Genomic DNA, 11,501 nt, shown 5'->3' on the forward strand with positions numbered 1-11,501 from the left:
CACGAACCTGCAGCACATCACAGACAGATGGGCACATGGGCATGAGGGTGCACACACAGGCACACACACGTGTGTACTCATGCACACGCAGAAGCACACGTAGGTGTGAACTCATGCAAACACCCATGTGTACCCACGCGCACACACACACGCACACACAGGGATGCACACACACACACGTACCCAAGCACACACAGAAGCACGTGTGTGTGTACCCACGCACGTGCAGATGCACACACACGTGTGCACCCATGCACACACAGGGACATGCACACACATGTACCCATGCACACATACGCTCCTGCACACACAGGGATGCACACACACGCGCGTACCCAAGCACACACAGAAGCACATGCGTGTATATCCATGCACATGCAGATGCACACGTGTGCACCAACACACACAGGGACACGCACACGTGTGTATACCCATGCACATGCAGAACCACACACACGTGCACCCACACAGATGCACACACGCGTGTACCCAAGCACACACAGAAGCACACATACGTGTGCACCTATGCACATGCATGTGCGCACAGACGTGCACCCATGCACACATGCGTGTGTACCCATGCAGAGGGGCGCGGAGGGGCTCACACCCGGGGCACACTCGCTCGCCCCACACCGTGCCCCCTCCCTGCGTTGAGCCCCCCGACCAGCATGTGCTCTCCCCCCAGTTTTGACCCCCCCAATTCTGCCCCCCCCCATGCCCGTGCCGCCAGCAGGACCCCCGGGCCGGCGGGGCGGAAGGCGGGGGTGGGTCCCTCCTCCTCCTTCATCCCTCCTCCTTCACCCCTCCTCCTCCTCCCCTCCCCTCCCGCCGCCCCGCTCGGTGCCGGTGCCGGTGCCCGGGCAGCGCCGCCCCACGCCGAGCCCAGCCGAGCGGCATGGCGGGCCGTGGCCGGGGGCTCTGCCGCCGCTGCCTGCCCCTGCCTGTACCCCTGCCTGTACCCCTGGGGCTCTGCCTGTGCCTCTGCCTGTGCCTCTGCTGCCTGCTGCTGCTGCCGCCGCCCGCCGCCGGCTCCTGGAGTCCGGCCGTGCTGCAGCCCGCCGGCCGCAGGTACCGGCACCGGGGGTTGGGGGGCACCGGGGAAGTGGGGATACGGGGGGCTCCGGGCACGGGGGGCTCCGGGTACCGGGGAGCTCCGGGTACCGGTCACGGGGGGCGTCGGGTACCCGGGGCACCGGCTGCTGGGGATGGCAGGGCAGGGGCTGCTTGGTCCGTGCTGCTTGGGCTACTGGGGCTGGGAAGACTGGGAGGCTGCTGGGTGCTGCCGGAGCTGGGGCTTACTGGGGGATACTGGGGCCAGCAGGACTTACTGGGGCTGGGTGTTACTGGGGCTAGCAAGGCTTGCTGGGACTTACTGGGGGGTTACTGGGGCTAACAAGGCTTGCTGGGACTTACTACGGGGGTTACTGGGGCTAGCAAGGCTTGCTGGGACTTACTGGGAGGTTACTGGGGATAGTATCACTGCTTGGGGTTAACAGAGCGACTGGGGCTAGGAAGGTGCCAGTATGTGCTGGAGCTACTGGGGCTATTGGGGCTGCCTGGGCATACTGGGACTACTGACGCTACCTGGGCACACTGGGACTGCTGGTGCTGGTGTAGGGTGAGTGGCCCTTGCCTCAGGGTCCTGCCTTGTCCCTGGGAGGTGGTGGGGACCGGGGCAGCCTGCTGCCAAGTTTGGGGGGCTGCGGTCCGTGTCCCCACAGTCCCATCCCAGCGGAGCAGCAGGCGGGGTGGCGGGGGGGGATGTTTACAGGAAATCTTTGGCTCTGGCCATGTCTCCGGCACCGGATTGCCGGGACCTCCCGGTTCCGCCTGGGTCGGTGAGACGACGGGCAGAAGCTGCCTCATTTCCCCTTCCCCTCCCAGCCAAGCCCAGGAAGCCCCTGGTGCCTTGGCACCACCCGGCCCTGTCCTCCCTGGGTCCCCCAGCTCACAATCTAGCACCCACCACCCTGCTGTTGCACTGGGAGGCCCACGAGTCCCCACCCCATCCCACACCATCCCTCTCGTTCGGCTAACACATCGCTGGGGTCCCATGTGCCCAAGCCAGGGGGCATGAAGACAACAGGCTGGTTTTGGGAAGGGGGTGGGATTCAGAGCCAACCCCGATGTGGGCTTTGCCCCCGTGGTGCATGCATGCTCCGGCAGCAGAGCCCGGGCCCACTCGGTGCACGAGTGCTGGCCAGCAGCGGGTGGGCCAGGTCAGGCCAGGCCATGCAAGTGCTCACATGCCGATGCCCTCCAGCTCCTGCCCCGCTCCCCAGGAGGGCATTCCCCCACATCCTCCCGCTGCCAGGCGGGAGGCAAAACGGGCCGGGACCCATCCCCATCCCCGCAGGCGCCCGGCGCAGCTGGGGCTGGCACTGCTGCTGCATCCTCACTGCGAGACGGCGCAGCTGCATCCCAATGCAGCACCCATGCCATCCCCATGTGTGTGTGGAGCATCACCCAGGAGCAGGATGCCCACCTGGAGGGACCGATGCTGGAGGCTGTCACCCTGGGTGGGGGGGCTGGAGGTGCCGCTGCCCCCTGGGACCCCGCTTGGCATCATGGGGCGGCAGCAGAAGCATGGAGACAGCCTCAGCGGGCTCAGAGCTTTCATGGCCCTGGCACAGGGCCCGCCTGGGACGCTGCCCGGCCGGAAAGCCCAGTGCCACCCCGCTGTGTGCCCCCCCCCCCCCAGCACCTCCCAGACAATTGTCCCCCTGCGGCTCCCACTCATCCCCACCACCACTGCCTCCCTGGTTGCAGGGGCTGTGCAGCATTGTGGGGGTCCCAAAAAGCTCAGGTTTTGACCCGGATTGCACAGCCTCGGAGTTTGGAGCTGCCAAGGGTACAGCAAGTCCTGCCTGCCATGGGGACAGGGGCAGGTGGTGCTGGGGCACTGGTGTCCCCCCACTTCTGCAGGGGGAAGCTGAGGCTGGGGCGGGGGGGTGCCCAGGACAGGCAGGGTGGGCAGAGCCTGGCATGAGGAGCGGCATGGGGCAGGCAGGCGCCCAAAGAAAGGAGCCTTTGTGTGGGGTGGGCCAGGGGTGCAGGGGGGGGCTCCGGGCCCTGCTCCAGGCCAGCCGGCGCCAGCGCCATGCCGGCCGGGAATGCAGCAGGAATGCAGGGCCCCAGCTCCCCCCACAGCATGCCAGGGCAGCCCCCGCCCGGGAGGGACCTCCATGGGCATCCCGAAAGCTGGGGGTGGACATCTCCTGGGGCAATTTGCAGGGCAGGACCCCCTGGGATGGAGGGGGGAGATGCACATCCTGAGTGGCACTGCCACCTCCGCCAGCCTCGTGATGTCCCCCAGGCAGGGCTGACGGTGCCGGTGGTTTCCCTTCCAGCAACTGGTGCTCCTACACGGTGACACGGACAGTGTCGTGCCATGTCCAGAATGGCACCTTCCTCCAACGGGTCTTCCAGGGCTGCCGCTGGCCCCTGGCCTGCACCGGGGGCAGGTGAGCGGTGCCACTGGGGTCCCCTGGGATTGGGCACCCAGTATCCCACTCCAGCACCCTGGGGTGCTCCACTGCCCTGGGATGGGTCTGAAAGCGCTGCCCCGCTCTGTGCCAGCAGCTACCGCACCATCGTCCGGCCCATCTACAGGGTGACCTATAAGACGCTCACGGCGCTGGAGTGGAGGTGCTGCCCTGGGCATGCTGGGGCCAACTGTGAGGAAGGTGGGAAGGGGTCTCATCGTGCCCCGGTGCTAGGCTTCTGGTCCTTTCTGTGGCCAGGGTGGGGTGGTGTCACCCAGGGGCTGTGTCCAGGCTGTGACCCCTGGCCATCGGCATCGCTGGCAGGGATGGGTGGAGAGGGCTGGATGGAGAGATGGACCCATGTGTGGGTTGGGAGGGATGGCTGGATGCAGGTTCCTCAGTGAATGGATGGATGGACAGATGGACGGACAGATGTTCTTCTGTGTGGGTGAATGGATGGATGGATGTTCCCATGGGTGGGCGGGTGCGTGGGATGGAAGGATGATTGGATGCTCCTCTGGGTAGATGAGTGGCCGGCTGTGTCCATGGATGGATGAATGGGTAAGCAGATGGATGGCTGGATGTTCCTGTCGGTGGGTGGATGTCCCTGCGTGTGGATGGATGGGTAGGTGGATGGATGGGTGGGTGGATAGACAGACAGGCAGACAGAGAGATTCCTGTGGGTGGGTGGGCGGATGGATGCTTGGCTGGCTGTGCCCAGGGGTGGATAACTGGAAAGGTCAGTAAATGGATGGGGTGTGGCTGGCTGGATGGATGGACGGACAGACAGACGTTTCTGCGTGGGTGGGTGCATGGCTGTGCCCACAAGGGGATGGCTGCCTGCCCGCTAGCCCTGCGTGTGGCCAGATGGCGGGTGAGCAGCTGCCTGCACGCAGGTGGATGAATGGGTGCAAGGCTGCGCCATGCATGGCGGGATGGGTGCTGCTGCCTCACCAGCTGGCCCCCAGCCTGCCTCCTTACTGGGGGGATGAGGGGCTCTTTGTCCCCATCATCACCAACATCCTCCTCCCTCCCTCTGCCCTGGGACCCCAGCTGCGGGTCCCCAGCGCAGCCCCAGCTCTGTAGAGCATGATGGGGCTCCCGGGGCTCTAGGGTGAGTGGGTGGCACGCAGGGGTGGGGGCACCCTGGTGACAGCAGGGTGGCACTGAGGGCCTGCAGGACAGTGGCTGGCACGAGGGGATCTGGAGCCAGCTGGGTGGCAGCAGCACGGGGGGAGGCAGGGGGCTCTTCCTCCTCCTCCTCCTACTACTCTGTGCGTGCTTGGCTGGGTGCCCCACATCTGGGCCCGCTTAGGGCGGCGCTGGCTGTCCCCTGCAGCATGGTGGTGGCTGTGCCGGGGTGGGGTGGCAGCGCGGGGGGAGCGATCCCGCCAGCTCTGCTCCAGACACCACTTTCCTGCTGCACCGGGTGGCCCTGAGCCACTGTCCCCTGGGACCCTTGGTGAGGACGAAGTGCTGGGACCCCACAATGGGTAGTGGATGTCGGCAGTGTCCCCAGGAACGTGGCTCTCTTCCAAAGCCGCTCCTGAGCCAGGGCTGGGGGGTCTAACTGGGGGCTATAGGGGTGTTTAGGGGGTCTGGCTCGGGGTTAAGGGGTGGGTTGGGGGTTCTGGCATGTGGTCATCCGTGGCTTTGGGGGGGGTCTGCTTGAGGACCATGGGTGGGTTTGGAGGCATCTGGCAGGTCACTCATGGGTTCAAGGGGGATCTGGCTTGGGGACATGTGTGGGTTGGGCTCTGAGGCTCACTGGGAGTGAGGATGGGGCAGAAACAGTGGGAGCCCTTGTACTCCCCCTGCCCCTATTTTGGGGTGAGGGCAGCAGGCTTTCCCAGCCCTGTGGCCCTTGGGGGTCTTCTAACAGAGGCAATGCACTGGGTGGGTACCCCCTTCCTGACCCCTCCTTCCTTTGGCAGAGGCTCACACCTCCCTCACCCTGCGGGATTCTGGGCGCCCCAGTGCTACCCTACGCCGGCCCCCCCTGCACCCCACGGCTTTCTCAGGTGGGTCCCCCCTCTTGCCACTGCACGCTGCATCAGTGTGGGCGAAGAGGGGTGGGTGCCTCCCACCCGACCACCTGTGCCCCCCACTTTCTTCCCTGCAGGGTGCTTGAACTGCAGCCGTGTCTGGGAGCTTACAGCCCGGCTCGCCACCCTTGAGGCACAGGTGGGCCCCCAATGTGCCACCAACCCTGAGTTTGGCCACCCCCTGAGGGGTGCAGGAGCCCAGGGGGGTCACAGTCTCCCCTGCTGCGGCACCCAACCCTCCGGTCTCTTTGCCAGGTAGCCCGGCTGTCAGTGGCTGAACGCCGCACCTCCCCAGCACCCAAAGGCAGCACCCCGGGCAGGGGGCCGGAGACCAGACAGCTCTGGGGGTCTCCAGCTGCCCATGGGAGCCCTGGGGATGATGGTAAGGCAGGCAGCGCAGGCAGGTGCCCTACACCCCTGCCCCAGCCACCCGCATCCTGTGGCATGGGTGGTGGCAATGCCATATCCGTGGCACCATCAGTGCCATTGCCCAGGAAAAGCACCCGGGTGTTACCAATATTTGGGGAGGCACCTGAGGGACCCCTCTCTTGGAGCCCCTCGCCTTGGGGGAATGGACTGCAGTGCCACCCCAGCTGTCCCCAGGGGACAGTGGTAATACTGAGCCACACATGGGGACCAGGCCACCTCTAGGGAGGGTTTGAAGGGCTTTGCCCCCCTCCAGTGCTTCGGTTTGGGGCAGGGTGGGGGTACAAGAGTGGGGCTGCTGCCCTTGGAGTGCTCCCCTGGTCTGACGCTCTCCCCAGCCTCACCAGGGTTGCAGTGGGGAGCTGTTGTAGGGTGTGATGGTGGGGACCAGGCATGTGTGGGGGGCACCTGCCGAGGGGCTGTCCCTGGGGTTCCCGGAGCACTCCCCTGAGGGTGCTGCTTGGTTGCAGGGAGACCCAGCTTGCAGGGGCCCCCCGGCCCCTCTGGCCCCTCGGGAGATGTCGGAGGACAGGGACCATCAGGCATTCCCGGGGTGAAGGGTCCAACAGGGCCACCAGGTAAGGTGGGATGGGGAGCCCCACCCCCCCCCAGCAGGCAGATCTCAGGGTCTCCATGCAGCAGTTTTGGGGCTCAGAAGGGCTCCAGTGCTGCACAGCTTCAGGCATCAGGAGTTTAACAGGCACTCCCCCAGTCTTCACCCTCCTCTTCCTCCCTGCAGGTCCCCCTGGCCCCCCAGGACCACCCGGCCGGGATGGAGCCAGGGGGCTCCCTGGAGAGAAGGGCCTACCGGGGCCCCCCGGCCCTCCAGGGCCCCCTGCCCCTTTGGGGCCAGCGATACCCCGCATAGCTGTGCCCAGTAAGGAGGGGCTGGGGGATCTGGGGTGGGGGTGGGTTGTCTCCTCCCTGGGCTGACCCCAAGGGTGAGGCTGGGGCTGGGCGGGCTATAGCACAGCAGAACATCTGTGCTCTGGCAATGGAGCTGAAGGGGCAGCCAGGCTGTGGGGAGTGGGCTATGGGGTCTGGGGTGGGCAGGGGCGGGTGGGAGCATCACCCGGGCTGGGGGCGATGTGGACGGATCCTGCACACTCGGGTGGTGGGGGGAGCCCTGGGGTGGGAAGGGGTGGGGGAGCTGTCTGGCCCCTGCCCACCACCCATGTTCTCTCCCAGGGGACCCACTCCTCTCCAACACCTTCATTGAAGCTGCCGGGGGCATCGTGGGTCCTGCTGGACCCCCTGGACCCATGGGCCCCATGGGTGAGTTGTCCCCTCAACTTCCCTACCCCCCTCCCAGCACTTTTGCGGGGTATGCCAGTGCGGTGCTCTCTGCCAGGGCCAAGCTGACCTGTGTCCCCTCTCCTTGCAGGTCCCCCCGGCCCCCCAGGTCCCATCGGGCCCCCTGGCCCCCCAGGACCCGATGTAAGTGCTGGGAGCACCAGGGTGGGGGGCATGGGGTGGGCTGATCCTCCCCAGCCCCCTCCCCAAGGCTGATGGCACCCGCCTTGTCCTTGCACAGGGTAGAGCTGGGGCACCTGGAGCCGCCGGCCCTCCTGGGGAGAGGGGAGACAGGGTGAGTCCCCACCAGACCAGCACCATTACATGAGTTGGGGAGGTCTCAGCTGGGGTGGGGTGGGGGGTGTCTGCCAGCATCTCCCACAGTGGGGGGGTCTGGCTGTGCCCCCCAGGTGCTGACGGGCTCTCTCCCCCTCACCAGGGTCCCCAGGGCCACCCAGGCAGCCGTGGCCAGGATGGGGCACAGGTACGTTGCTGGGTCGGGTCCCCCCGGGCCACAGCCCCCCATGCCCCGCCCTGCCAGGCCCTCTCCTTTCTGTGTTTCAGGGCGAGCCGGGGCCCAGGGGCGAGCCAGGCGAGAAGGGCACTTGGGTGAGTGGCGGGTGGCACCAGAGACGGGAGCAGAGACGCATCTACTGAAAGGGGTCGGCCACCCACGGGCGCCGGGAGGACAGTGATGGGTACAGGGGAGGGACCCCTGGCCCCCTCCCTTGTTATCCCCCGTGTCTCATCCCTGGCACCCCAATGGTGGCAAGGGGGTCCTCTGCAGTGCCCAGTGCCCCACATCCCTGGGACCCCAATGACAGCACGGGGGTCCCTAGTGCTGCCCAGTTCATGCCTCATCCCCAGGACCCCAAGAGTGGCAATGGGGTCCCTGACTGCGCCCAGCGCCCTTGTCCCATCCCTCAGACCCTGGCGATGGAATGGGGGTCCCTGGCTGCACTGTTACCCCCATCCCGAATGCTGGAGCAGGGGGGATACCACCCCTGCACGCTGCCTCCTCCCATGCAGGGATGGGTCACACCATGAGAATGGCCCCCACTGTCCCCCCTAGCCCTCCCCACTGCACCTGGGCGGCGTGATGGGGTGCACAGTCAGCCCCCCCGGGACTCCCCAGCACAGGGGGGCACAGGGCAGGCTGAGAGCCCCCCAGGGGTAGGGCTGGGGGCTGGTGTCCCCCCCCCGGGGGTACCCCCACTCCTTCCCCTGGTGTCATGATCAATCAGGGGGTGGGGGGTACCTGTGTCCCCTCCATGCCTCCCCCCAGGGGAGGTGGTCTGGGGCCATGTGGGGGTCCAGCCCCCCCTCACATCCATCCCTCTCTTCTCCCCAGGGGGAGGGTTTACACCAGCTCCGCGAGGCGCTGAAGATTTTAGCAGAGAGGGTTTTAATCTTGGAAACAATGATTGGGCTCTATGGTGAGTAGGGGGGGCCAGCCCGGGCTGTGGGAGGGGACAGGGGCCCCTGGGGTGGCCCCCACCCCTGCCGGCAGGTCACCAGGCCCCCATGACATCACGGTGGCCCTTGGCTTGCTGATGTCATGGAGCTGTGGGGAGAGGTCCCTTGGCACACCCTCCCCTCTGCCAGGCACCAGGGCAAGGCATCGGCCCTGCCTTGGCTGCAGTGTGATGTCATCAGCTGTGCATTATGTTGTCATCACCCTCACTGTGGCATCATGGCCAGCACTGGGGACCGCTTACAGGGCGAGGGCCACCGGGGCAACCCCTGCCTGCACCCACAGCTGGGCACCTCAGGAACCCACCCTGGGCACTGCCCTGGGTGCCCACCTCAGGCAGGGACACCCATGACAGTCTCTGTCTTGGGGACAAGCTGGTGGCTCCCTGGGCAGGTTGGGGACATGTCCCCCACATGTCCAGGGGCTCGGCGTGCTGGGGAGTGGCAGGGGGAGCACCCTGCTGGGACTTGCCTGGGCAGGGGACAACCATGTCCCCATCGGGGTGCTGCTGGGGATATCGAGGCGGCTGCAGCTGTCACAAGGTCAGCGCATGGGACCCCCAGCCTCCCCTGGACCCACAGGGATGGGGGAGCCTCTCGCATCCCCCTGGGGCCACGGGAGCCCCTGGCACCCCTCTGAGACCAGGAAGAGCACTCTCCCGGGAGACCTGGCACCCCCCAACCCATTGCACCGGCACCCCCCGCCTGCCGGGGCTGCACCCACGCTATGCCACGCCACCCATGCCATGCTGTGCCACCCATGCCGTGCCTGCCACCAGGCGAACGCGTGCTCTGCTCTGCTCTCTCACTCTCCCCCAGGCCAGTAGCTTCCAAACCCTCCTGCGGCAGCAGGCCCGGCTGGAGGTCCTGGCTAGAAGGGTCACCTTGCTGGAAGCCATCATCTGGCCAGGTAACCACGCTGCCTTCCCTCCTCCCCTCCCCGCATGAGCTGGGTGCGATGCGGTCCCCCTGGGAGCGGGCATGGAGCATGCGGGGCTGGAGCCCATGGGAGCAGGTCCCTGGAGCCCCTCTTGGATTGAGAAAGACAATCATGAAGACCCTCTTAGACCGTCGGACACTCTGGAGCTCCCCAAAGTTCAAGGGAGACCATGGAGCCCTTCTCAAACCAAGGGAGCCCCGGGGATACCCTCTTGGGCCAAGGGAGCCCCTGAGCTCCCCAAGGATGAAGGGAGGCCCTGGAGGAACTCTTCAGCTCGGGGAACCCCTGGAGCTCCTCTTATGTGGAGGGAGCCCCTGGACCTCACCCTCAGCCCAAGGGAGGTCCCGGTGCCCAGCCCCTGTTGTGCCAGAGTGCCCAGCTGGGGGGCGGTGGGTGTCCCCCCAACTCCGCCTCCAATTTCCAGCTATGCTTTCCTGCAGGGGGGACCCCAGCTTGTGGGGTGCCGGCTGGGGGTGCCAGGCGGGGGTGCCAGGCAGGGGGTCCTCATGTCCCCATCCCACCCCCGTCCCAGTGTGCCTCTCCCAGCATGGGGGTCCCTGGGGACAGCTGGAGCCGGGGGACTTGATGCTTTCACATGGCCAGGGAAAAATGAACCCCACTTCTGTGGGGTAAGGGACCCTCACCCACAGCACCTGATGCCAAGGTGATTTTTTTCAAGGGGGGGGCGGTTGGGGTGTCTGGCACCCTGACGCCTCTCTCCTTTCTTCCTTGCAGAACCAGAGCCCGGCTCAGGCAGCGGTCCCCCCGGCACAGTGGCACCCAGGCCCCCCCGCAGCAAGCGTGGCAACAGCCAGCCCCCCTACCGCATTGTGGCCCCCCACCAGCAGCCCCCCAGCAAGCAGTGACAGAGCCGGGGGGCCGTGTCACCCCCCCCCCAACACCCTGCGCCTGCTGCTGTGCCAGTATGAGCAGGGGCATCGGCCCGGGGGGGGCAGGATGAGGGCCACCCCCCATGTCCCTGTGGTCCCACAGGGCACTTGGTGCTAGCCGGTGGCACGGCACTGGCCCCCCCCCCCGCCTGCTTTGGACCCCTTCACTGCTGCTTGAACGCCCCTGGGGGGGGTGGCAAAGGGATGCCAGGGCCACTCTGCCCCTTTTCTGCCCCCACCCCACTGTGCAGCTCCAGGGTGCTTAATTTCTTCCCCAGCCTGAGCCCCCGTGGCTACCCCCGTGCCAGGGAAGGGGCTCTGGAGAAGCCATCAGTGGGACCCCACCAGGTGGGGACCCCACTGCACCATGTGCTTTGTCCTGCTGCTTTGGGACCCTCAAGGTCATTAAATGCCTCCTGAACTTGTGTCCTGTGGTGTCCCTCAGTGCCCCAGGGGAACCCCGCCTTGGGTGAAGCGAGGTGCCTGTGGGTGCAGCTGGGTGCTGCTATGGGGATGGGGTGGCTTGGGGATGGTGGTGGGGTGCCATGGGCATCCCTGGGGCTGCCAGCAGGGTAGGACAGGGCCATGGGGAGATGGGCTGAGGTGACCTGTGGGGAGACCCAGGGGACATATGGCTGTGCCACGCCACCCATGGGCCACCCACCCATGCCATGCAACCCATAGGGCACCCATCCATGCCATGCCACCCATGAGACACCACCCACACCATGGCACCCATGGGACATGATACCCACAACACACCACCCCTGGAACACCCACCCCCTCCACATCACCCACAGGACTCCCACCCATGCCACACAGGTGTTGCAGGACACACCACAGCCTCCCAGCACCCACTGGGCCGCAGGAGGCTGGGTGCCTGCGGGGGGGGGTGGCGCAGCAGGGCCTGTAGGCGGCAGCAGGCAGGGTGCACAGGGTGCTGGCGGGG

General features: G+C 66.5%; 1 protein-coding gene across 10 annotated transcripts; it reads left to right on the forward strand.

Annotated features, from left to right (window-relative positions):
- Positions 1-798: 798 nt before the first annotated feature.
- On the forward strand, positions 799-10,978 carry EMID1 (EMI domain containing 1). 10 transcript variants are annotated; one of them, XM_064466298.1, is made up of 15 exons: positions 799-1,068; positions 3,351-3,464; positions 3,580-3,686; positions 5,420-5,506; positions 5,608-5,669; positions 5,786-5,912; positions 6,427-6,534; positions 6,696-6,833; positions 7,145-7,231; positions 7,341-7,393; positions 7,491-7,544; positions 7,689-7,733; positions 7,791-7,858; positions 9,542-9,632; positions 10,398-10,978. In XM_064466298.1, the coding sequence occupies exons 1-15, from the start codon at positions 896-898 to the stop codon at positions 10,668-10,670; spliced, it is 1,587 nt and encodes a 528-aa protein (XP_064322368.1). In that variant the 5' UTR covers positions 799-895; the 3' UTR covers positions 10,671-10,978. The 10 variants fall into 10 exon arrangements, 8 of the variants coding, with proteins under 8 accessions (XP_064322368.1, XP_064322370.1, XP_064322369.1 ...); XR_010375300.1 differs by lacking the exon at positions 9,542-9,632 and adding an exon at positions 8,601-8,685 and having other exon boundaries at positions 800-1,068; positions 10,398-10,514; XR_010375301.1 differs by lacking the exon at positions 10,398-10,978 and adding an exon at positions 8,601-8,685 and having other exon boundaries at positions 800-1,068.
- The last annotated feature ends 523 nt before the right edge of the window (positions 10,979-11,501 follow it).

Source organism: Phalacrocorax carbo, chromosome 15, assembly GCF_963921805.1.
Source record: "Phalacrocorax carbo chromosome 15, bPhaCar2.1, whole genome shotgun sequence".
NCBI lineage: Eukaryota > Metazoa > Chordata > Aves > Suliformes > Phalacrocoracidae > Phalacrocorax > Phalacrocorax carbo.

What these genes read in the sequence shown, in the direction of transcription:
- EMID1 (XM_064466298.1), top strand. Translation starts at nt 896, where the DNA reads ATGGCGGGCCGTGGCCGGGGGCTCTGCCGCCGCTGCCTGCCCCTGCCT. An exon ending in CTGCAGCCCGCCGGCCGCAG is followed by an intron (nt 1,069 to 3,350) that starts GTACCGGCACCG and finishes TTTCCCTTCCAG; the next exon opens with CAACTGGTGCTCCTACACGG. An exon ending in ACCCCGCATAGCTGTGCCCA is followed by an intron (nt 6,834 to 7,144) that starts GTAAGGAGGGGC and finishes GTTCTCTCCCAG; the next exon opens with GGGACCCACTCCTCTCCAAC.